The 22795-nt window shown below is 57.0% G+C and overlaps 8 protein-coding genes across 8 annotated transcripts; 4 read left to right on the top strand and 4 right to left on the bottom strand.

Moving 5' to 3' along the window:
• Nucleotides 1–229: 229 nt before the first annotated feature.
• SCHCODRAFT_01084124 (Cloroperoxidase) lies at nt 230–1333 on the top strand (the record flags this gene model as incomplete). Its single annotated transcript, XM_003035994.1, has 5 exons — nt 230–377; nt 455–613; nt 668–718; nt 771–987; nt 1063–1333. Coding segments are annotated over 5 exons (846 nt in total), but the record flags the coding sequence as incomplete, so codon positions are not given.
• SCHCODRAFT_02605889 (Cloroperoxidase) lies at nt 1099–2999 on the bottom strand. Its single transcript, XM_003035183.2, has 6 exons — nt 2802–2999; nt 2468–2740; nt 2229–2387; nt 2130–2174; nt 1861–2077; nt 1099–1772 (listed from the first exon to the last, which is right to left on the bottom strand). The coding sequence occupies exons 2-6, from the start codon at nt 2679–2681 to the stop codon at nt 1445–1447; spliced, it is 963 nt and encodes a 320-aa protein (XP_003035229.1). The 5' UTR covers nt 2682–2740; nt 2802–2999; the 3' UTR covers nt 1099–1444.
• Nucleotides 3000–3111: 112 nt separating this feature from the next.
• Nucleotides 3112–4749, top strand: SCHCODRAFT_02605893 (uncharacterized protein). Its single transcript, XM_003035993.2, has 8 exons — nt 3112–3514; nt 3589–3804; nt 3859–4017; nt 4087–4119; nt 4169–4256; nt 4310–4376; nt 4428–4573; nt 4621–4749. Exons 1-7 carry the CDS (start codon nt 3141–3143, stop codon nt 4535–4537), a joined length of 1047 nt encoding a protein of 348 aa, XP_003036039.1. The 5' UTR covers nt 3112–3140; the 3' UTR covers nt 4538–4573; nt 4621–4749.
• Nucleotides 4750–6713: 1964 nt separating this feature from the next.
• SCHCODRAFT_02484961 (uncharacterized protein) lies at nt 6714–7148 on the top strand (the record flags this gene model as incomplete). The annotated part of the gene is made up of 2 exons (XM_003035992.2): nt 6714–6936; nt 6988–7148. 2 exons carry the CDS (start codon nt 6714–6716, stop codon nt 7146–7148), a joined length of 384 nt encoding a protein of 127 aa, XP_003036038.1.
• Nucleotides 7149–7624: 476 nt separating this feature from the next.
• Nucleotides 7625–8279, bottom strand: SCHCODRAFT_02605897 (uncharacterized protein). Its single transcript, XM_050344189.1, has 2 exons — nt 8056–8279; nt 7625–8000 (listed from the first exon to the last, which is right to left on the bottom strand). Exons 1-2 carry the CDS (start codon nt 8195–8197, stop codon nt 7951–7953), a joined length of 192 nt encoding a protein of 63 aa, XP_050202824.1. The 5' UTR covers nt 8198–8279; the 3' UTR covers nt 7625–7950.
• Nucleotides 8280–9165: 886 nt separating this feature from the next.
• SCHCODRAFT_02674447 (uncharacterized protein) lies at nt 9166–10061 on the bottom strand (the record flags this gene model as incomplete). The annotated part of the gene is made up of 3 exons (XM_003035182.2): nt 9345–10061; nt 9213–9292; nt 9166–9181 (listed from the first exon to the last, which is right to left on the bottom strand). The coding sequence occupies exons 1-3, from the start codon at nt 9639–9641 to the stop codon at nt 9166–9168; spliced, it is 393 nt and encodes a 130-aa protein (XP_003035228.1). The 5' UTR covers nt 9642–10061.
• Nucleotides 10062–11071: 1010 nt separating this feature from the next.
• SCHCODRAFT_02605902 (cysteine proteinase) lies at nt 11072–15443 on the bottom strand. Its single transcript, XM_050344190.1, has 16 exons — nt 15204–15443; nt 15008–15149; nt 14780–14949; nt 14541–14727; nt 14384–14492; nt 14232–14334; nt 14070–14182; nt 13910–14018; nt 13251–13862; nt 12865–13197; nt 12733–12815; nt 12386–12675; nt 12166–12328; nt 11535–12110; nt 11349–11478; nt 11072–11291 (listed from the first exon to the last, which is right to left on the bottom strand). Exons 1-16 carry the CDS (start codon nt 15277–15279, stop codon nt 11173–11175), a joined length of 3315 nt encoding a protein of 1104 aa, XP_050202825.1. The 5' UTR covers nt 15280–15443; the 3' UTR covers nt 11072–11172.
• A 1184-nt stretch (nt 15444–16627) lies between these two features.
• Nucleotides 16628–22552, top strand: SCHCODRAFT_02709054 (uncharacterized protein; the record flags this gene model as incomplete). The annotated part of the gene is made up of 6 exons (XM_050347029.1): nt 16628–17977; nt 18025–18198; nt 18252–18446; nt 18504–19322; nt 19374–21926; nt 21982–22552. 6 exons carry the CDS (start codon nt 16628–16630, stop codon nt 22273–22275), a joined length of 5385 nt encoding a protein of 1794 aa, XP_050202826.1. The 3' UTR covers nt 22276–22552.
• Nucleotides 22553–22795: the final 243 nt, after the last annotated feature.

Below are 22795 nucleotides of genomic sequence, written 5' to 3' on the forward strand. Positions count from 1 at the left end.
GACAACTTTATCATTGTAATATACTCCGGTACATGGTCTTGTGTAGCTACTGAGGGTCTCCTGAGGCTCACAATCCAACGAGTAACGATTCGCACTGGACACCGCGACCGCGCGGCGAAATTTCGCTAAGTCAGAGTCACGCTTTCGTGACCCTGCCATGTGACGCTCGCCTGCTACCAGCCGCTTCGCACGACTCAGCTTGCCCGATTCGTGTGAAGCGGATGTTCGAGCCTACATACTCACCCCCAATGCCAAGCCCGGCCGACTCATTCCTGCAGGGATGTCTGGCGCAGGTGGAAAGTGGCCCGAGTTCGTCCCGCCCAAGGCAGGAGACAGCCGTTGCTCCTGCCCGGCGTTGAATGCTATGGCAAATCATGGTGAGTAGCAAGTGTGCCTCAATACCCATAGAGGACGTGCTCCAATCGAGGTGAACGAATACTCACGGCGCGCACAGGCATCCTCCCCCATGACGGCAAAAACATCACCTTCTCCGAAATGGGCGACAAAATCCACTCCACCTACAACTTCGCGCCTTCATTCTGCTACTTCGTGCCCAACTATGCTGCGAACATGCTCGGCAGGAGTTACAAGAAGCACACGTTCAATCTCGCTGGTGAGTAGATAGTAGTGGACTGCCGCCTTGGGTAGGTGCTAATCCCAAGGATAGACCTGGACTTGCACAATGGGATCGAGCACGATGCGTCGTTGACTCGTGAGTGTGTACTTAGCATTCAATACTAATGGCATGCATGGCTGACACGGATTGTCAGGTCTTGACTCGGTGCTCGCGCCAGACCAAGGCGCGCCGCACGAACCCTTCGTCCGCGAGCTGCTCGATTCTGCGTCCGGGCGCGACGCCCGCACCGGCGAGCGGCGCCTCACCGTTCCCGATCTCTCAAAAATATCCGCCCGCCGCCGCGTGCAGGCGCGCGCCACCAACGGGGCCTACTCCCTCGCGGCAGTTCATCAGAAGTTTAGCGCGGCTAAGTACGTTCGCCGTCCGCCAATCTCCCCGCTCTGGTCTATCAACCAACACCCGACCAAACCTAACCCTCTCCCCAGCTCCTCCACCATGCTGCGCATCTTCGGCGGCAAGCTCGACGACCTGGAGACGATGCTGCTCGAGGAGCGCATCCCGGACGGCTGGGAATCGAGCACGAAGGCGCGGCACGGACTTACGATCCTGTCGTTCCAGTCGACGGTGAAAGCTGTGGCGAAGGGCATTGATGAGGGGGCGGCAGCGCGGGAGATGGAGGCGGAAGCAGCGAGAGTTTTGGAGGGGGAGAAGATGGGGCAGATGGAGGAGGGGAAGGACGTGAAGGAAATGGTCTGACAGCAATTCGACGCAATATGAGTCTTGAGACGTGCTTTCATAAGGCTATGCGTGTACATTGGAAGAATCAAGATGGTGTTAGATTGGATTATTTGGGTGCCCATGCTTATCCTATGCCTGCCCAATACCCATCCCCTTTCTCGACCGCAACAGCGGCGCCTGTCCGTCAATAACCCCCTCCCGACCCTTCCCCTTCTCACCCCTCTTCTCCGCCGTCTCCGCCTCCATCTCCCTCGCCTTCTCTGCCTCCATCTCCCTCGCCGCCGCCCCCTCGTCGATCCCCGCCGCCACCGCCTTCACCGTGTCCTGAAAGCTCAGGATCGTGAGCCCGTGCCGCGCCTTCGTGCTTGACTCCCAGCCGTCCGGGATGCGCTCCTCGATGAGCATCGTCTCGATGTCATCGAGCTTGCCGCCGAAGATGCGCAGCATGGTGGAGGTGCTAGAGATGGTGGGTTAGATGAGCGTTGGGTTAGGTGAGCGTTGGGTTGGAGTTGAATGAAGGTGCGTGCTCAGAGGTTAACACGTACTTGGCCGCGCTAAACTTCTGATGAACCTTCTCGAGGGAGTAAGCGCCGTTGGTGGCGCGCGCTTGCACGCGGCGGCGGGCGGAGATTTTGGAGAGGTCGGCGACGGTGAAGCGTGGCTCGCCGGTGCGAGCATCGCGCCCGGTCGCAGAGTCGAGCAGCTCGCGGACGAAGGGCTCGTGCGGGGTGCCCTGGTCGGGCGCGAGCGCCGAGTCAAGGCCTAGTAACACTGTTCAAGAGAACATCGCACGCCGGAACGACATACTACTCACGGGTCAACGACGCGTCGTGCTCGATCCCATTATGCAAATCGAGGTCTATCCTGGGGATTAGAACTTGCCAAGATCGGGAGGTTGCTGACTCCGACTTACCTGCGAGGTCAAAGGTATGACGTGCGTAGCTCCTGCCGAGCATGTTGGCCGCAAAGTTGGGCACGAAATAGCAGAAGGATGGGGCGAAGTTGTACGTCGAGTGGATCTTTTCACCCATTTCGGTGAAGGTAATGTTTTTGCCATCGTGCGGGAGGATGCCTGGGTACAGTAGAATGTCAGTAACTGACCACATTTGTCAAGATGTAGTCGTCTTTGACTGCGTTGCGCTTGCTACTCACCATGATTTGCCATAGCATTCAATGCTGGGCACGAGCACCGACTGTCCCCTGGAGAGGGTGGGACGAACTTGGGCCATTTTCCGCCAGCGCCGGGCCTCCCTGCGGGAATGAGGCGGCCAGGCTGAGCATCGGGAGTGAGTTTGTTGGCGATGGTAAGATATATGTCCCAAAGGATCGTCTTGACGCAAGCCAACAAAAACTCGAAGCTCGGCATGATTATTCTGGACTTTGAAGTTTGAGGGGAAAGGAGGGAAGGCGTATCTGGCTAGCGAGCTAGCACGGTCTTAGTATAAGTACCTGCAGGCGAGCCGAGGAGGGCGGCGGATCAACGTACTCATTATGCGATGCGAGCAGGGCTGCAGCACTCTATTACCACTGGCGCTATCTATCACGGATCGGTACCATCCTGTGCTCTCCTTAGCACTATAGCAGTGGTCAGTCGGGGGGCATCCCACGCCGATAGCTTCTGGGTAAGCACGCCCTCCGACTTTCTCGCACTAGCTGAGTGCATGACCGTCATAGGCGTCCGACATGGAAGTTCCGCATGAGAGAACAATGCCTGCCGAAACGGGAAATATCAGGGAAGCCGCGGATCAAATAATCGTCGGGCCGCCGCTTCCCCGGTCCGCCCTGATCGTCCATCGCGCCACATCACCTTCCAGCTCCTCCTGCAATGGCGGATCCCAAACCGCTCAGCTTCCTCGACCTCGTCGAGCGCTGCGACATCTTCCGTCCGGGCGCTCCTTCAAAGGACTTTGCTGATGAGGAGCTTCTCCCTTTCCACCTAAACCCCGCGCCGGACAGTCCGAAAATCGGCCTCCTGCGCCCAGTCATTGTAGACGCGTTGTACAAGGAGAACGAGTCGAAGGGCGAGGGGCAGAAATTATGGGAGTTTTTAAGCTCCCCGAGGCGCGTAAGCTTGTCGCGCACGTTGGATACTCCTGGAAAGCGGTCCGCGGCGTTGCGCGAGCTTGCTGAGCGGTGGCGCGACGAGGAGAAATTCCCGGACGTCTGCGGCCCACGCAAGTGGCGAGGGGAGCTCTACCCGTGAGCATCTCCCTCTCAGACGATATTGAGTGTCATCCTACGCCTTTGCAGCTCGCTAACGTTTATTTACCCAGCGTTTACGCAGACCCATTCGCGCGACATGATTACCCTACACCAGAGCAATGGGACGCGCCCGACTCTGGTTCTCTCAACTTCGTCTTCGACCTGGAGCGCTCCGCATGTGCACTGTTTGGCATAGTCACCTATGGTGTGCATATGTCGGCCTTCGAAGAGAGCGCGGACGGCCAGCTCAGGATTTGGGTGCCGACGCGTGCGAAGACGAAGCAGACGTACGTTTGTTAGTCTGTCTTGACTGAGTGAACTATGCTTACACGAATGCTTAGCTGGCCTGGCTACCTAGATAACACGGTCGCTGGTGGCATTCCCAGCGGCATGTCGGCGTGGGACTCGCTGGTAAAGGAGTGTATGGAGGAAGCCAGCATCGACGCGGATGTAGTCAACCGCCTCTGTCGCTGTACAGGCGCTATCAGCTACTTCTACAGGTGCGTCCCTTCTTCCTCGAACAATACTCAGCCTATGAAGGCCGTCGACTGATTCATCCTTTGCAACAGAACGTCGACTGGATGGCTTCAGCCAGAGGTTGAGTAAGTATCATCACCCCAGCAAGTGTATACGTCGCCAACGTATTCGTAGGTACACATACGATCTGCGCATACCTACCGGCGCAGATCCCAGTCTCTTTAAGCCCAAGCCTCTCGACGGCGAAGTCGAGTCTTTCGAAGTGCGTACTGTGACGGCCCAGCATAGAGCCATCCTTACAGTCGCATCCCTCAGTTCCTCTCCCAAGACGAGGTCATCACGAAGATGCGCGCTGGCTTGTTCAAGTACAACTGCGCCACCGGTGGGTTGTATTCCGGGATCTCGCACTCCTCGATACTAACGAAGACACCAGTCCTCATTCACCTCTTCATTCGACTGGGCTATATTACGCCAGAAAACTATCCTGACTTCTTGCAAGTCGTTACGCGCTTACACGGGCGATTCGACATGCAGAGGTGGTAGCTGAGGTTGAAAGGCAAAGCTTGTCATCGTAGATCGGTATGAGTCTTGATAGCATGTATGCTCAACTTCTCAAATGTTTTCAGCTAGTAGACAACAACTTCCACTGTGAATTCAGTCTTAAAGTCCACGATACAGTGATCTCTGCATCTGAACGTTGGGTACAAGTCTTGTACGCAGCTTCTCGGCCCGCGGACCGATTGTCTGATCTACCTCCGCTTGACGTGCGTTCTCCTGTCGACAACCAGATGCAAAACGCGCCATCCAAAATACAGGCCCTTCAATGGATGATCTCCCCCCGGATGGCTTGGAAGGATCTGGTCCATCGTCGAGACGGAAGGCCCGATGCCCCAGCAAGAGTGATGGACTGGATCTGCTTTCGACTTTCTCAGGACGTGCTATGAGCTCTGTCAATTCGCCTGTCAAAGAAGCTTCACCCAGAAGCGTGATGCCACCTATCAGGATGCAGGATTTGATTGACGGTGTTTGTCCGCTCTCTGTTCCTACCGCCACGACACCATCCACTTGCGGCACCTCTCCTTCTCAACACCCGGCAACCAACCCTCATCACCTCTATTGTTGTCTCTACACGGCGATACCCCGATACCCTCGTGCAGGTTAAGCAAGCTCTGCGCCCAGACCGACGTGCGTATATCGTCCCCTGTATCCTGAAAACTCGCGCTGAACGCACAATCAGATGCCCATTCCTTCCAAGATCTCGACCTCTTCGCAGGCGCCACAAGGCGACAAGCCTTCTTCCCGGTTGCGGATCAAGCCTCAAGCGGGTGGCTCGATGCTCGACGCGGCCCTCGCCGCCGTTATCGCCAAACTGGCTGCGCATCCGTACCGCCTGGCGGACATATTCCAGCAGCTTTCGACCGGCCTCGATGTGTTTGAGCCCGGTGTGCTCGGTGGTTCAGCGGCGGGTTTCGCGTTGGCACAGAGACGCGGAAAGAACTTGATCGCCTTTGTCGTCGGCACGCTCTTGGTCAAGGCATATCCCGATGTTTGTCGCAGCGCGCCCCATATTATGGACGTACGTGTCGGTCCAGAGTTAGCTTCTGCAGTGCCCTTACCTTTGTTCTTAGGCCGTGCTCCGTGCTCTGATGTCCCAACGTACATTGCGGGCTGTTGCCAGAGTCCTTCGTCTGTCGACCAAGGACAGCGCCGTCGGCATCATACAGGCAATCACTGGTTCATTGGACTCGACAAGCGACGATACTGCAAAGGCTCTTGCTCTGATCGTCGACATTATGAGACCGCTGATTGGCTTTGCTGTGCGAGCCTGCATTCGCTTGTAAGTCCGACGTGATAGCCTCGACTTCACACTTGCTCACCCATCCTCAGCGAGGAACGCAAGCATGAGTGCTCGACGGAATCTGCCGGCGAGATCTCAGTTACGCTCCTCAAGGATCGCCTTCCCGTCGAATCATCGCCTATGCAGTTTATGCACAGGCTCTTCCCTCCTTCATCTGCGTCTGTTTCTGCGCCCGTCACTGCTGGTTGCTGCCGTTCCGCGTCCTCAAAGCGCGCAGCGGAGATCCACATCGAAGATGACGACATCGAGCGCCTTGCTAGTGGTCTGACGCCCGCTCCACCGACATTGCTTGGGTCCAAGAGAGCCCGAGAGGAGGACCACGAGGAAGACAGCGGCGCTTTCCCCGTCGCCGACGTTGACGTCGATCCCGTCTCCGGCAACGACTCCGATGGTGGTCAACGCCACACCACGCAGCCCAAGAGACGTGCCGACCGTCCTCGCAAGAAACTCAGGTCGATGACCAGCGGGAGGCACGGCAAAGGCAAACCTTGTCTCGACGAGTCTCCCGAAGCTGAAGCACTTCGTACGTGACTCAGCTCGTTGATGTCTCCCCCAAGCTTATCAATTATGCTTAGGTGTCGTCGGCGAGGCGGCATCCAATGCCATTGGCGATGCCCTTTCCGATGCTCTTCCTCAGGCGGCCGTCTCGTTCTTCGCAAAGGGCATATTCACCGGATACGGCGACGAAGCTGACTCACGCATTGGTCACAACTTGCTGCAATATGTCCTCACCGCCGCTCTGCACGATTTCGTCCAAGAAGCAGTCATTTCTTTGACGCCTGAGGCAGTGCAGGTGAGCCTCCACATACTTCCTGATTTCCATTGATCCTCATCTGTTCGTAGGTTGCGCTCGATCTGCTGATGTGCAAGGCCCTGCGATCTCGCATTGCTTGCGCTGTCGGCGTGGCGGAGGATCTCAACGACGCATACAAGAACCTCGACGGCGTAATCGGACGCGCCTCGTACCAGCACTCTATCGAGGACATCCGCCAGCATGTTCTCGCCATCTTTGGGCCCCTGATCACGGTGGCACTGGACTTCTTGTCGCCATTCATATCGCAAGACGCTCAGCCAGCGGAACTTCGTGAGCGCCCTCATGTATACTTCTCTCGCTGTCCTCAAACCTAGTCCACAGACTATCCGCGGGAACACCTTCGCCAGATCCTGAGGATTAGGGCCAATGGCATCACGTACGACAGCGGCTTGACGCAGTTTGAAGCGCTGCTGAGCACGGATAATAAGTTGGCGGCTTCGCTTCTCAACCGCGACTTGCTTATGGCGCTAGAGGTTATCTGAGCATATACCCCCTTCCACTTAATTCTACCGACGCCCCCACGTTCTCTTGTCTCGCAGCTTCGTCCAGACTATCATCGTACGCGCGCATCACATCACTGCCATCTATCACACTGTACACACTACCATATCGCATTGGATGTACTTGTGCGAGGAATCATACACAGCGAATTACACAATACCTTGAGGTAGAGCCATAGAGGAGATGAAGCCGAGCGTACAGAGGAGCCGGCGTACAAAGCGATCATGTTTGGATTGTGTTACTGATTGTGGGTCCAGCGGACAGCGGCCACATGATGCGCGCCTACGACCACCCATACGTTGTGTCGCCAACGGCTCGACGCACGAACGTTGCATGTATGTAGCTGTCGTTGCTCCTTTTCAAAGTAGCAGAATGTGTACCACTTTCTCTTGCATCGTAAGAAGTGCTTCAAGAGCGTTAAGGAGAGCGCGTGCGGTGAACCGCAAGTAGACTCGGGCTGGGGCCGACAATCGAGGTTGTTCGCTGCACATATGTAACGGGAATATGCCGCGAAGGCGCACGAATAGGTAGATAAACTTCAACGTATGATATTTGTACACAGGATAGCGAAGAGACGGCCGCAACATATTTTCTACATATGGCCCGCGATTAACGAGGTCAAACTACTTCGAGTCGATGCCGGACAGGCCGGTGCTTATCTGCCGCCGTCAGTAACGACTACCGTTAGAGACCGGCTGAGCCAAAGGCCTCGTACGGCTGCAGCGTGTGCTCGGACTGCGAATCGGCGCCAATATTCTGCCGGAGAATACACGATCTCTGGTCTTACAGGGGTTGCGAAGCGAGATCCTTGAGGGGCTGGCGCTTCGTGGTGGCTTGAACAACGCGAGTCAGGGGACTATCCATCAGGCAATGATGATCTACACTTACAGGATGCGCCGCCATCTCCGTCAAGCGTCGTCTTGGACTCTCCGTCAGGTTGGGCGATAGAGACGGCGAGGACGCCATGCGTAGGGTCCATCGAGAGCAAAATCTCTCTCCTGGATACATGGATCAGACAGCTAGTAGTCATTGGTCAGGTGCGAGCCAGCTCACCGAATATGCGGGATACTTGCGACGTCCTCCAGAAGAGGCGCGATATCGCGGTGAACCCAACGGTCCAGGGCATCTGCGCCGTTGAGATCCGCGTGGACGATAGCAATGAGGGCGTATAGAGTCGCAGCAGTATTGGTGAGCGCGTGAGAGTAGGGGTAATGGGTCCTCGCCTCCATCGACGCTAGGGCTCCGTAGAAAATGGGTGTGTTTGAAACAGCTGTTTGTAAACACTGTTATTAACATGTTATTAACGGTTACTTACAGCGGGGGAATGAAACGGCATGTTTGGAAATGTAAGTAATCTCCATTTTCAAGAGGTCTGTCCTCAGCGTTCACCTAAGCCTCCAGATGAGCCCAACCGACTGCAACGGCAAGGACAGATATCAGGTCGGCGTTTGCCGAGAGGGCCCATCCGACGTCAGTGACGGACCTGTCACGAGTGTGACTGTTCAACTTCGTGCTGCCCCGCCTCCCTCGCGCCTCCTCCCCCCTCGTCCCTCACGCCCCCCTCCTTCCTCGTGCCCCCTTCTCCCTCACGCCCCCTCCTCCATTGCGCCTCATTCCATGATTTCTGGACTAGCATCACCTCTCATCATGTTCTTGTCTCCGTCTTAACCTCTCTTTAGCGAGCCAATTTCTCGCCATCCTCGAACAAGAGACACTCGGACGAGTTAGCGATGTCGATGCCGCTTTCGTGGATAGCCTGACTTGAGAACAGCGAGAACTCGGGAAGGCCAACCTAGGCTGCGATGTGAATCGGGCATTGTCAACAACTGTAAATGGCAGGTAGACCAGAGGATAGAGGAATTTGACGCGGTATATAATGTGAAGTTCAATGAAATTCATCATCAAGACTGCCCGTTGCTTTTTAAACTTCAACATACATTATTAACATGTAAGAAATGCATTCCTAACGCTGTATCTAACAGTTCCTTACGAAAAGTTTCAAACACCATACTTACTAACATACAGCAGCAATTTCTTACACTTACTAACATACAGGGGCCCCGGAAATTATATACGGAGCCCTAATCGACGCGACTTTCTCTGAGCTGAACACATCGACGAGTACCTGAGATAACTGTGAGCGAGACCGAGCTTCTATAGCCTTGCAAGGTACATACCTTGCGCACGCACACAGGAAGGGTCATAAGGTTCGGAGACGCCTCGACGACCCTCTCGATTGTGGTCTCCAACGCTTTGCGACCATCCTCAATCGCTTGCGCGGCCCCGCTTTTCCAGAGAACCGATGCCTTCTCGATTATGTGCGCCCGTCTGTCTGCCGCAACGAACTGAAGAGGAGAAGACCGTGTGTAGAAGGTACCGCGATACTTGTAGTCCGCCGCGACCTCTTCATTTACCAGGCGTGCAATGATGACCGAGTTTTCGGACAGTTCACGTAGGGTCTTGACGCGCGACATTGTGTAGCGGTGGGAGTATACAGACGAAAGGGAAGGCGAGAATGGCAGGCGATTCGAAGGCGGCGAACGATAACAGGTCGATGCGAGAGGCGAAGAACACAAGACGGGGCTCTCGGTCTTCTCTGCCAATATTGCTCTTCACGACTAAGTGACACACAGGGGTCGACCAACCAGGAGTAGTGATGCGCTCGTGTTGATAGTGTCCCAAACTGTAGCGGAGTCCGCACCGCAGAACGTCAGGCAAGGAATCAGAGAGCAGCAAAGTGCGGAGGCGCAGTTGTTTCAATAGAGCTCGAGATAGCACAAAGGAGTATAGACTGAGTGTGACGCCAGGTATCTACAGTCGAGCCCGAGATAATGGCGTATCCGCTCCAACGAGAGTGTAGGCATCGAAGCGAAGGGCGGAAGGCGAAGAAAGCGAGACCGGAAGAACGAATAGTCAGCGCCAGTAATGACCAGAGAGGACGAGCTACTCACCGAAACACACCTGAGCCACCGGAAGCCTGCCAAATACGTGTTAGATGCGTGCCACAGGCATGAATTGTGCAAGGACGTACTATATGTTCGCCGAATCGGGGCGCCGACGACATGACGACTATGATCCTCCCCAACGCCGAACGGATATGGCGTCGGGGGAGGAGGGATGGATAGGGCACGGAATGGGTAGGGGATGAAAAAAATGCCATCGGACCCCGCAGACGTCGCTGACCCACGCAGTCTGAAGGGATACCGAAGCTCACCCGCGATCCCAATGCCAGACAACCAGCGCTGCCTAGGCTGACAGGTACTCGACAGAAGTCGAGATCCCACTGTTCCCGGCGTCACGAACATTGGGTGTCGCGAGTGAAGGTGAAGGAAGAAGACGTACTAGAGAAGAGGCGAGTTGGAGGAGAGGGGAAAAAGGATAGCGAATCGACCGAACGCAGGCCGGCTTTTGTACTTTTCGAGATGGCCAGGCTCGCATGTGAAAGACATACGGGAAGGGTCTCACAACCACTGCTGTAGTCAACAGCAATACGGACTTTTCTTCTTCTTACCGGCCGGGAGAAGAAAACGTGTATGCGCAGGATACATTTGCGATGCTCTCTGCGACAGAAGGATTATCGTGAGTGAGGAAGCGCAGGGATAGCGGCGTATGGATCGAAGCAAGGACAAGGACAAGGAACGGTGCATCGCGCCCGTCGCTCCGCTCGCGCGACGCGGATGCAGAATCACCGGCAATTCGCGATGACACCAATGTTGACGCATGTTTGTTTGTTTGCTTCCGTCTACACTTCTAGCTGCGATTCAGGGCCAACGAACGGAACTGCGCTATTCCTGGCGACACTGGCGCAATGAAGAGACGGCCATAGCCGAGGAGATCGTCCGATGCTTGTGCAATCAACGCTGTAACGAGTCGTAACGCTCGTCCCCGATGTCGCGCCCAGTAGTGCCGAGTCCGAGAATCGAAGTGGAATATAACAATGGTGGCAGAACACATATCGAAGCAATGCAGTAGTGTACAACAACAACGGCGACCAACGTCTTCCCTTCAGCCCTTGATCACAATCGCCTTCTCCGCCATGCCTGCTCGCGCGCGCCCGGTCTTGTCGACGTGGTCCAAGCCGAGCACGTCTTCTGGTGCGAACTGGTGGTCGTAGATCGTGTCGTCTGTGAGTGGGCGATTGTCAGCCGGGCAGAGAACGGTAGGGAGGTGTAAGAGCTCACCATCCTCGATATATGATGGTTGCTTGAACGTCGATGCTTGGATGAGCGCGAAGCGGTACTTGGCGAACTCCTTATCCGGGACACCTATTCGTGCTTGCAAGCGCTTCTTGGTATCCGCGAACTTCTCGCCCTGCAACGATCCCGGTCAGCCTACCGTTCGCGCTGGACCTAAGTAATCCGACTCACCCGCTTGACCACAAACCGGAACGGCACGCCATGTGTCCGTGACAAGTCCTTCGAGAAGTGGAAGACGCCAATGACCTTGTCGTCCTCGCTCGCCTCGAGCTCGTCCCTCGGGATCTCCTCCGCATACAACTCGACCGGATCCGGGATGTTCCCAATCATCTCCGACCCAGTGAACTCCCGTTGCGTCTTGTAGTCCTTCGAGATCTCGAAGATGCGGATTTTGCCCGTCCCGGTCGGCGTCAGCGTGACCTGCTTCGCCAGATGCTCTGCAAGCTCGTGCACCGCGCTCGTCTTTGGCAGCAGGAAGGGGAAGGACGCCTCCTCCTTGTTGTGTATGCCGGTCCAGATGATCTTGAGACTTCGCTTCGTCTCGAGCTCGACGATGGAGACGTCCAGCTTCTCGTAGAGGATGACGGTGGTTGTGGAGGAGACGTAGGAGGGCTGCATGATCTCGCTGATGCTCTGGTTCAGGGAGCGCTTCAAGATGGCTTTCGGCGAGCCGTTTGAAGGATGGGTGGTGGTGAAGCGGAGCTTGATGGGGTCATGGCGCAAATGCTCGCCGACCTTCTGCGACATCTGTACCCCCAGATTAGCAAGCGCAAAGCTTCATCGAATTCGATGAGCGACATACCACATCGTAGTTCTGCTTCTTGCTGAAGACGAGGTGGAACTCCGGATGGTCATGGTCAGGCTCCTCGTACTTGGGCCTGAAGATGATCATCACGCGGTTTTGCAAGAAGTCATAGTACTGCATCGGGTTGGAATACAGCCCCTGGCTCTCCAGATCGCGGATCCTACTCAGGCGAAATGTTAGCTCCGCGTTCATACTTCCCCGCGCGTCCAATACGCACTCATTGTCAGGAATGTCCACCTGGAAGCAGATGACGTCGCCGTCCTGGATCTCGCTCTGCGTGAACGTCGACCGCGGCTTCATGAGCTCGATCATCCCCGGCTTGATCTCCTCGTATAGCTTGAGCGGCGTGCCGGGTTGCCAGCGCATCCGCTCGTTGATAATGGGGACAAGGTCCGCTACCTTCGCCGTGCGCAACATGTGGGCCTTCCCGGCACCGTACAACGTTTGCCGCGACGTGTCGAAGTGCTTGAGGAAGATCATGATGGTCGTTTGTGGCGCCGGTTCGGGCTGATGATGGTGCCAACTGAGCAAATGGGCAAGACCATGAGTCCCTCCACGACTCACCTTGGGAGGGTCGGGGAGGACGTCGAGGTACAGCCGGAGGTCTGTTGTCCGCGCAGCCAGCTGGTTGCGGATAATTTCGACCGCTGGAGTGGTGATCAGAAGCGTTCGAGGACGAGAAGGTAGACGGCTTACTCCATGCAGGCTCGTTGTCGGGGATGATGGCGTCTGGGCGAACGGTCTTGTTCTGCCGGTTGACGAGGACCCATAGTCGTATGCGGTCTACCGGGTACCCGAAGTGCTTCGCGACACGTTCTTTGAACGTCGCGTACGTTTCCTGCTTCAGGACCCGGAAAGTGGGCAGATCCGATGGCGGCCAGTTCTTGTCGTCGAAGGTCGCCAGGTCAAAGCCCTCGTGCTTCGCGAACGTGTCATCCGTAATGACCTTGGCCGTCAGATAGAGATGTTGTTCTTCCCGTTCGCGTTTCTTCGCCTCAATCTGCATACGCTCCTCATCCAATCTGCGCTCTTGAAAGCCAGTCTCAGCATCGAGAATCCCACGAACGCACGCTTGGACGTACTGAGGTGGGCGGGCGTGTCTTCCTCCGTGAAAGGAGCGAGAATCTCGTCCACGACGGCTTGGCGGATGTACACCAACATGTACGCGTTCGTGAAACGCTTCATGGTGCGCACCTGGTTGCGCTGCATGGCGGGCGTTGTGCCGTTCATGACCTCGCCGCCGTAGTTTTCTTCAAGCACCTCCTTGTCGGTGACAGGCGTGACACGGTCGTCATCGAATTTCAGCCAGCGGGTGTGCTTGTCAGGCTTGATGAGCGCGAAGTAGTGGCCGCCGTGAAGATCGCCAGAGTGCACCAGGACGCCGCAGAGGGAGTAGACCCAAGATTGTGACTTGTCTGCGCTCTCGTCTAAGAACGGCGCGAGGTCGATCTCGAAGGGAAATTCATGGCGATCGTTGATCTTGACCATAGCGTCGCGCTGAATGTCATACTCAAAGCGCTTCAGCTGAAGGTGGAGTACAGGAGGGAAGGAGAGGAAAGTGATGCCCTTCTTGGCGTCTTGCAAGCCGTAGCCCTCAGCCTGGTATTTGTTCTCGCCATCCAGAGTCTCGACTTGAATGTAATCCTTGAAGGACTCGTACAAGTTCTTCATACCCTTGACGTTGAGCTGGAGATCTTAAGGGGGCTCAGCACGATTTGATGAAAATGCCAGAAAGGCCTACCGTTGAAATCTTCCGTCCGTGAGGATTCGTAGTCTACGTTCACGCACTTGATGAAGCTCTTCATCTTCCCGGTGAAGAGCTTCGCGATGGCGCCTTCCGCTTTGGTGCCCTGCCAAGATGTCAACATGGAGATAAGACGTACAAATGATATATTCCGTACCTTCATCTTGGACTCGAGCTTGTCCTGAAGTACTCGATTGAACTCCTGGACATCGTGTTGTAGGAAGGAGTCTAACGACTTCCAGCCGAATGACTTCGTCAATTCCGTCGTACCTGGACAGGGATATGAGAACTCGTCGAATCAAGAGGAATTCAACCCTACCGACTGGTTGATCGGACGTTTGTAGGTGGTAGAACACTCTTTGTAATGCCAGGGCGACGCTTTCGGTCGGGTGATCTTCCTCTGTGGGAATTTGGTACACAGCCTGGTGGCTATCAATAAACGCCACGATGCAAGTCCGACGCGTAACGTACCTTTCTGAAGTAGTTGGTACAATATAATGACTGAAGGAGGGAGTTCATGTAGCATGTTGCACCCTGGTTCTTCAGGCCGACAAAGCCCGTCTCCTTCTTGGAGTCGTAGCTTCACTTCAGTCAGTACGCGTCCGATAAGATGATGCTGTGCACGCACTTCACAAAATTGTGCCATAGCACCCCAGTCGGATCTTCTAGAACGCGTACGAAGACGCTGACCATCGCAGATTCCTCCTCAATAATGGGTCGGGAATGGCCTTCTTGCACATTGAAGAGTTTGCGCAGCTCGCTGAAGCGGGTGAATCCCCAGTCGCACTCCTCAGCGATGAATCGATGGTGCGCGTCTATGCATCTGTGAGCCCATGCGCCATACATGCGCCAGATATTGTGACGTACGGCTGACGGTGTAGATCGTCGGATCGTGAATATTGGAGATGACGAGCGCGAACTGTGCGCAGGCGTGCCAGCCTTCGGGCGCCTTCTTCGGCTCAGCATAGTCGAGATAAACAGAGACGGTGTCGTTTGGTGGCGCATTGGAGTTACCGAAGGGAAAGAGGAGTATGCGCCTGCAGGTGTACGCGGTGCGTGAGTATAGGCGCGCGCGTATGACGCGGCGACACGCACCAGCTATGGCCGCCGCACTCGAACTCCTCGCTGGTTATCTTCTTGTCCAGCTTCTTCCAGTTCTTGAGTGGCCAATGATAGGCCTTGAAGTCCTTGACATCTTGTCCGAGATCAGGAAGGTGTTTCGCGGCGAAAGCGACCTCTGTGGCGCGGACTGTCAGATCTGAGGCAGATGCAGAAGCATCCCAGTGCGTACCATCCCGAACAGAGACGATATCGTTGTCGACATCCATAGGTGGTGCGCCGTTGGTCTTCTCGTCGAGAACGTCCATGTAATGATGATCTCGTCGTCCGTCCGCGTAGATCGGCGGTGGGCGGGTAGAATCGAGCAATCAGAAGTGTTCTGAGTGCGTCGTGGTCGTGGTCAACAGCAAGTGACGATGATGCCGGCGCGCGGCGTTCGGAGGGGCCAGAACAAGGATTATTCTTACAAATTCTGTCTTCCACTCGGTGACGCGGTGCCTCACCCTTTTGTGTTTCTAACATGCCGTAGCCTTCCGGGCCTAACACCCGCAAATTCACTATAAAAGCAATCAATTTTGGTCGACGTGCCTCGTTCATTGTTCTCTACTTCGCAATACTCATGTATAGTCGGCTTTCGTATCATCTTAGCATCGCCTGAACCCTGCAGTTGGCTCAACATCGTGGTCTCGCTTGTCTCCTCGTGTGGGGACCGCGTCTAACTGCTCTGAGCGCTCACGTACTTCTCAAGCATGCCGCAAGTCCTCAAGCTGGTTTCTGTACGTCCACCTGTCTTATACGCGCGTCTGGATCGTCCTAACGTCCTTCAGATATACACAGTTTCCTTCCACGTCTTTTGTTCACAAGTACACGATCCTTAAATTGTCTCGACAGGAGGACGCTCGTCGTCCTCACCAGCCTTTCCGCTGTCTACTGTCGGTAATGAGTCAAAATCGTGTAAGATCGAACTGGGGGACTCTACAGCCGTTGCATGTCTTCGTCTTGGATTCGTGCAGCGGACGAGTTCCCTCGGCTTGTGCCCATGCGCCAACGCGATGATGCGCTACTGCTCTTTGCGTCTTCATAGACTTCATCATCTGGCCTCTGGGCGTACAATTACTTGCCCTCTTTTCTTGTAGTAGATACCAATGAAGTCATGCTCGAAATACCTGTTGCACCGCGCAAGGCGATCTCGCGTTGATGTTGTCCCTTCATCCGGCGACCGGCTTTCATGTGGTGGTGACTCATGTATGACCTTCCAATACGACACCGCGACGACACCTCTTGTTCCAAGTGAGCTCTGTCGCTGCCTCATGTTGAACACGGCGGGTGGCGCGGCTTTATGGAAGGCATGTGGCAGGGTAGATCGATGCCTGTAGATAGCCGACCTTGAGTCTTCCGACCACCCTCCGAACACAAATACGTACTGAACTTCGGTCCTTTCTGCACATACGCTGCCCTCGCCCCCCTCGAAAAGGTCGACAAGAAGGCATCAGTTTTCATTGATTGAGACTGCCTTAACCGGCGTGGTCGGAGCTATTGACTCGAGGACCGCCCTTGCCTCATGTCCAACCCCCACATCGTGCCCACCGAATTTTCTTCGGGCTGTACCACCACCGGCGCCCCCACAGGCTGCCCTCATCCTCTTCCCCCACCTGAATGAAGAGCTTTTTCCAGCGCAACAAATCGCACGACCCACCGCCCCCCGCCCCGTCAGCCAAGCACCATCGCTCTGCCTCTGCCCAGCCAGAGCTCAGGCGCACCGCCAGAGCTCCCTCTGTCCGAGGTGTCCCTGCTTCCCAGCCGCTGCACCGAACCGACAGGCCCGACTCGCCTTCTCGCGAGCGCCAACATGCAGACAAACTTCGCAGTTCGAGCCGCGCATCGCGTCCCCCGCCGGAGCAACCCACCACGACCACGTCCTACCCTGAGCGAACGGCGTACACTAACGGTATCGCACCACCCAATGGCAACGCCCACCTCAACGGAACGTACCCGGGCGACTCGCGCTCCCGCGCGCCGAAGACATATGACGCGCAGAGCATCCTCGAGCGCCGCCGCGAAGAACTCCCCATCCCCGTCAAACCCATCCGCACGAAAGCCCCTTCCATCTTCGAGGTCCCTGCCGCAGCTCTCGGGAAGACCACCAGCACCCGCGACGACCGGGAGCGCCGCGCTCGACGTCATGTTGAGGAACCCCGCGAAGCACACGATGATCGGGAGCGTGCCAGAGATAAAGAGGAGGATCGCTATCGGGAGAAAGAGGTACGGCGCCGGGACCGCGAGGAGCGGCACCGTCTGCAGGAAGTGCAGCGGCAGCAGGAGGAGAAGGAGCGGTTGGATCGGGAGAAGAGGCGGCGGGACCGCGAGGAGCGCAAGCGCGCTGAAAGAGAGCGGCTGGAGCGGGAGGAGGAGCGCAAGCGTGCGGAACAGGAGAGGCGCGCGGAGCAGGAGAGGATCGAGCGCGAGGAACGTGAGCAGCAGGAGCGCTTGACGCGACAGCGGCTTGAGCGGGAGCGCCAGGAGGAGATGGAAAGACAGGATCGCGAACGCAGGGAGCGCGAGCGACTCGAACGGGAGAAGTTGGAGCGCGAGAAGGAGAGGATGAGGGAACGTACTCTGGAGAAGGAACGACAACGCGCAGAACGAGAGCGCGAACGCGAAAGGGAGCGGCGGGATCGCGAGAAGGCGAAGGAGCGCGAAGCTCGTCGTGCAGAACGACATCGTGCCAAGGAGCAGGAGCGGGAGCGCGCCCGTTTGGCTGCTGCACCGCCAGCAGCACCTCCTGTCGCTGCGTCTGTAACTCGAGACAGGACACGGGCTCGCGAACGAGAGGAACGACAGAAGGCTCCCGAACTGAGGGAAGCGCCTAATCCTGCCTTCCTCATGGCCAAACTCGTCAATGGCAAGGACGAGGGCGACAGCTCAGATAGCTCGGCGCGAAAGCGTCGCGTAGCTTCTCAGCTGAGACGGCATACCGCAGATGAAGGACCCTCGTATGCTCAGGCGGTGCGTGCATCGTTACTTGCGCTCACAAGGCACTGACTCCCTCGAAGGATCGACAGACCTACGGCGCATCTACCTCCAGGGCGCCTCCAGTCGCTCACCAACCCAGCGACGCACAAGCAACAACCAGTCGATCTCATCTCCGGTCATCATCCCTGCCTGTTAACCATGAGTTGACGGCACAGTCCAGTTCGGACACCGATCAGATGAGGCGAGAACGGCCTGTAAGTGGGATCCTGGTCATGATGTTCAAGGCCCGCTGAAATGCTGTCCATAGAAACGGCGCGCGCCCTCAGTTAGGCCACCATCCCGCAGCCACCACCGGGAAATCCCGTCTTCAGCCGCAGAAGGCGCGCCGCCAATGAGGCCACCGTCTCGTAGCCATCACCGCGAGATCCCATACTCGAACGCCGACGCGGCACCTCCCGCGGCGGCATACCAACTCAATGGCGTTAACGGCACCCATGACAAGGTCCGTACTTCTCCCTATCGCGGGACTTCCACAGTGCCTAAGACACGCTTTGAACAGGCGCAGGAGTTCACACCCTCCTCGGACTCCAAGGGGCACAAGGGCAGTAGTCCGGCGGAAGCGTCGCCCGCTAGGATCAAGCCATCGCCGCCCTATCCTGCGTACAAGGACAACAGCCCGCAGCGTGCCTATGTGCCTATTATGCAGACGCGTTCAGCCTCGCAGCATTCGCACTTCCCATCCGCGGAGCATCTATCGTCCAACCACGCTCCGTCTATTCGCGGCAAGTTTTCCCCTGCGAATCCATCTCCAAGAAGTCGTGAAGTCAAGCACTCGCCTTCGGATAGTCGCGATGCTGCCGTTGACACCCCGCCTGTTGCTGCGTATCCCAGCGGATATGCGCCTGCACCACCCATGGCACCTGTACCTGTCCTGGATGCCCAGCCGTCTCCCCCTTCCCATGGTCTCGCTCCACCCCAAATGCCGGCAGCAGGCATGTCGCGAGAGACATTGCACTTGCCCACGCCCCGCGCCGTGGCACCATCCTTCAACATCTTTTCGCACGCGCCGCCCCAGGACCAGTCAACAGTTATCGCGTATGATGAGGCATCAATTGCTGACCCTGCCTCGCAAGCAACGTGGGGCTCTAGCGCGTTGCGCGAGAGCAGAACGACGGCATCAGCAGGCGAGATGGCACGAAAGACGAGTCAGACACCAAAGCCACCAGTGCACGCGGAGAGCTCGAATCATCGGTCGTTGAGGGAGAACCATAGCTCTGCGGAGTCAGTGTCGAAACCGCCATTGACAGCGCTGAACCATACCTATGGCCTTCCCATGCGCACACGGACCGCCAGCACCTCGGACAATGAGGAACGGAAGGTACGTATAGCTCAAATGCCACTTTCACCTACGTGCTGACAGCAATTCAAGGAATCTCCTCGTGGCCTCTCTCTCAAAGAGCGTAAGCGGCGTGAGCAGCAAACATCGTCAGCACAGTCCCTTTCTCAGTCGCAGCCTGCGTCGGGATATGTCAAGAATGGGACTGAACGTGTTGCGTTTGCGGACGACTCTGGTAGACATAGGCGCCCCGAGCCGGACAAGGGGCGGACTGCACCTCAACCCGCACCTCCTCCTCCTCCACCAGCCCAAGACAATGGTCCTGCGTGGTTCACCGCCTTACAGCCGCGTACGCATGGAGAACGCTCTTTCGACGCTGTACACGGGTCTCCTGTTCATTTCTCGGACACAGCGGGGTCTCCTGCGCTACCAGTACCGCCTCCTGTCCCGCGGTTGCCGCCGCCACCTTTCGGCGAGGACGAGTCGCCGACAGTACCTCCCTTCGAAACGCCTCCGATGGAACCGCCCGTCCCCGTACCGCCAATGCCCGAGCCGCCTGAGCCGAGTCCGCCCCGTCGTGCCGCACCTGCGACGTCCAATTCCCGGGAGAGGGTTAGAGATACAGGTGTCGGGTTTACCACCGTGTCGCAAGCTCCTGCGCCAGTCCTCCAGGCACAGCAAAGCTCGAGTCAACATAACACGAGTGGCTACTCGTTGGCTACGCCTGAGTCTCTTGCCCCTTCGCGTAGCTGGAACTCTGTTTATTCGCAGATGGCGCCGCCCATGGCCGCAAGTGCCTCTGCGCAGGACAGGGTGGCATTCCCAGCTTACCATCAGCCTGCTGACGCCCAGCCACCGACTGCTCGGCCAGCCCCGATCACCAGCGTCGCTCCCGAGGTAACCGCGACCAGAAGGCGCTCACAAAGCTACGACAGCCACCTTCCTGATGTCTCCTGGTCGACGAGACGGCAGTCCAGGTCCGATGCTGCCTACATGGAGCCTCCTCAGAGGACGGCGACTGCGGCAGGCTTTCGCCAACAACCCAGGTTCGAACCTCCGCCGAGGTCTGGGACAGCCGCTGGCTTCCGTCAGGCGCCAAAGGAATCGCCGCCCAAGTGGTCGTCGCCTTCGGTACGCACTACAATCAACCATCCCAAGCTTGCCGAGATTCTGTCGCCGCCCCCGCCTGCGCGCGCAAAGGTCTCTCCACCTCAGCAAGACCAGAATCGGGCACGGCAAGCCGAGCCAGCGCCTCATGCTTCCATGGGTCGTAGTGCTTCCGTTGCACCTGGTCAAGATCGCGCGCAGAACTCCCTCTTGTTTTCTGAGCCTTCGTCGCGTGCCATGCCTTCCCGCATGGGCCGTCAGTCGCCTCCCCCTTCTCCTCCTCAGCGGCGACATTCCCCCGAAGCCTCTCATCGCCCTCCAACCGCCGTAGAGCCTCTCCTGGAGAGAGCCAAATCACCCAGCCCAACGAAATTCACCACAAGCCGTGCGCTGGCGCGCGATCCACCGCAACGACCCCCTTCACGAGCCCAGCAGCCTCCCGCCTCTTCCGCATACCCTGCAACTGAACTTTACCGCTCTTACAACCAATCATCATCATACCCCGAACCATCCACAACGGCCCAACCCAATGTAATCTACAAGCCTTCCGAGACATCTCAACCTCGCGTGGCGAAGCAGGCTTCGTCGGACTACCCTTCTGCTGGCGCCCAACCGCCGCAGTCTCGACGAGTTCAAGAACATCCGGTGTATCCTCCGGCAGCGCCGTATTCTCAGACCGCTAGCACTCATTCTCGCGCTCCAGAACCACCTGCCAAACCCACCGAGCAAATGCGACCCTCGGAGTATAGTCGCACACAGCCGAACGGTGTCGCGCAGGCTCCCCCATCTCATACATCCTCATCCAGACATCATCCGACGCTATCGTTACCTACGCCTGTGTCTGCCTCTCGCGGCGCCTACCCGCCGCCCTCAACCCCTTCGCATGCATCACACCGGCCAGAGAGGACAGGACGATCGCAATCGACCAGCAGTGCTGTTCCCCCGCCTACTGACACTCGGGCGAACGGCTACCCGGCCTATGCCACGTACGGCCGCGCGACTGGTCAACACGCCCCAGAACACAGACTCCGCCCCAAGGCCTCAGAGGAGTCACTTCAAACGCCGTCTTCGCTCAGGCGCTCACCTTCCCGAGGCTCGATGGCTGCGTTCGTCGAACCCACAACCGCACAGCAGCAGCATCAAGCGCAACAAGACACGAAGGGGCGGCATGGTCTGCGCAACTTCTTCAACAAGCTGCAGGAGCAATCATCATCGCAGCCGCAACCTGCCTCCACGTCCAGCGCCGCTCACCAGTTCTGGCACCCAACTACAGCGACGAAGGAGAGGGAGCGGAGTGCTGCCGTTGCTGCTGCTGCCAGCCGTGACGCACCGAGCGACTCGAAGCGGATCTTGCAACGTGTCCCAGTCGCGCCGTCAACGCGAGCCCAGCCGCCGCCGCCCATCAGCGTGCAGGTCCCCATCTCGGGTACGACGCAGCCAGTGAAGAGTCCCAAGATGCCTACGTCCTTCCGCTTGTTCAATCCGAAGCGATTCCGCACGATCTCTGCGGCCTCGCACGAAGCAGCGGATGGCACGGCAGTGAGTGTTATTACTCCTTCCTTGGGGGTATCCTTGCTGACACTGTCTTCTTCAGCCCAATACTGTCGGTTCCCCCACGGCCTCTCTTCATAGCTCCACGCCGATTCAGCCGCCGTCCCTGCGTGACCCAGTATTGGCAACGGAGCAGTGGCGCACCAAGGAGGAGGAACAGCAGCGGAGGATGCGCAGGCCTGCGCGCCCTGGCGTCGTCTTCGATGTGCCGGAAGAAGTGCCGGGAGATGGGCGACCGAGGCTGAACAGGCAGAACACTGGTCGCGTACGGTCAACACGCACGCCTACCAGGGTGCAGACGCCAGGACCCGGGAGCAAGCGGCCGACAGAGCAGTAGGTGGAAGTATATATTGGTTGAGGAAGGACGTATATATGGGGTGATGGATGCACGGGAAGATTGGAGACGATAAAGTATTCGACGGATCAGGAGGTGGCGATCCTGGACACGACTTCGACGACGAGCACTTGTTGTGTTATCATGCCTTCCCTTCGCTTTCTATGGTGCTATATAGGGCTTTCTGACTCAGTAGGAACAATGTACTACCTATTTACGCATATCAACTTGTACCATAGTCTAATATTTCCTTAGTAGAAGTGCATTTCTTGTCTCCCCTTTCCCCGTGTGGGCGTGCGTGACTTTCGAACATGATTAGACGAGAACAAACGAGACGTAGGCTCGACCTCTTTCAATAGAGCGGGCTCGTCGCCTTTTGAGCGCTACCGTTGCAAGGTATCATAATCCGCGGTGAGTAACATCGAACCCTTCGGATACAACGGTCATGCCTACTTTCTCGCTTGATCAAGCCGTCACCGTTGTGCTCATCGGGCTGGATAGCTGAGGTTCCTCGAGCGCATGA

This window comes from Schizophyllum commune, assembly GCF_000143185.2.
Source record: "Schizophyllum commune H4-8 unplaced genomic scaffold SCHCOscaffold_1, whole genome shotgun sequence".
NCBI classification, from domain to species: Eukaryota; Fungi; Basidiomycota; class Agaricomycetes; order Agaricales; family Schizophyllaceae; genus Schizophyllum; species Schizophyllum commune.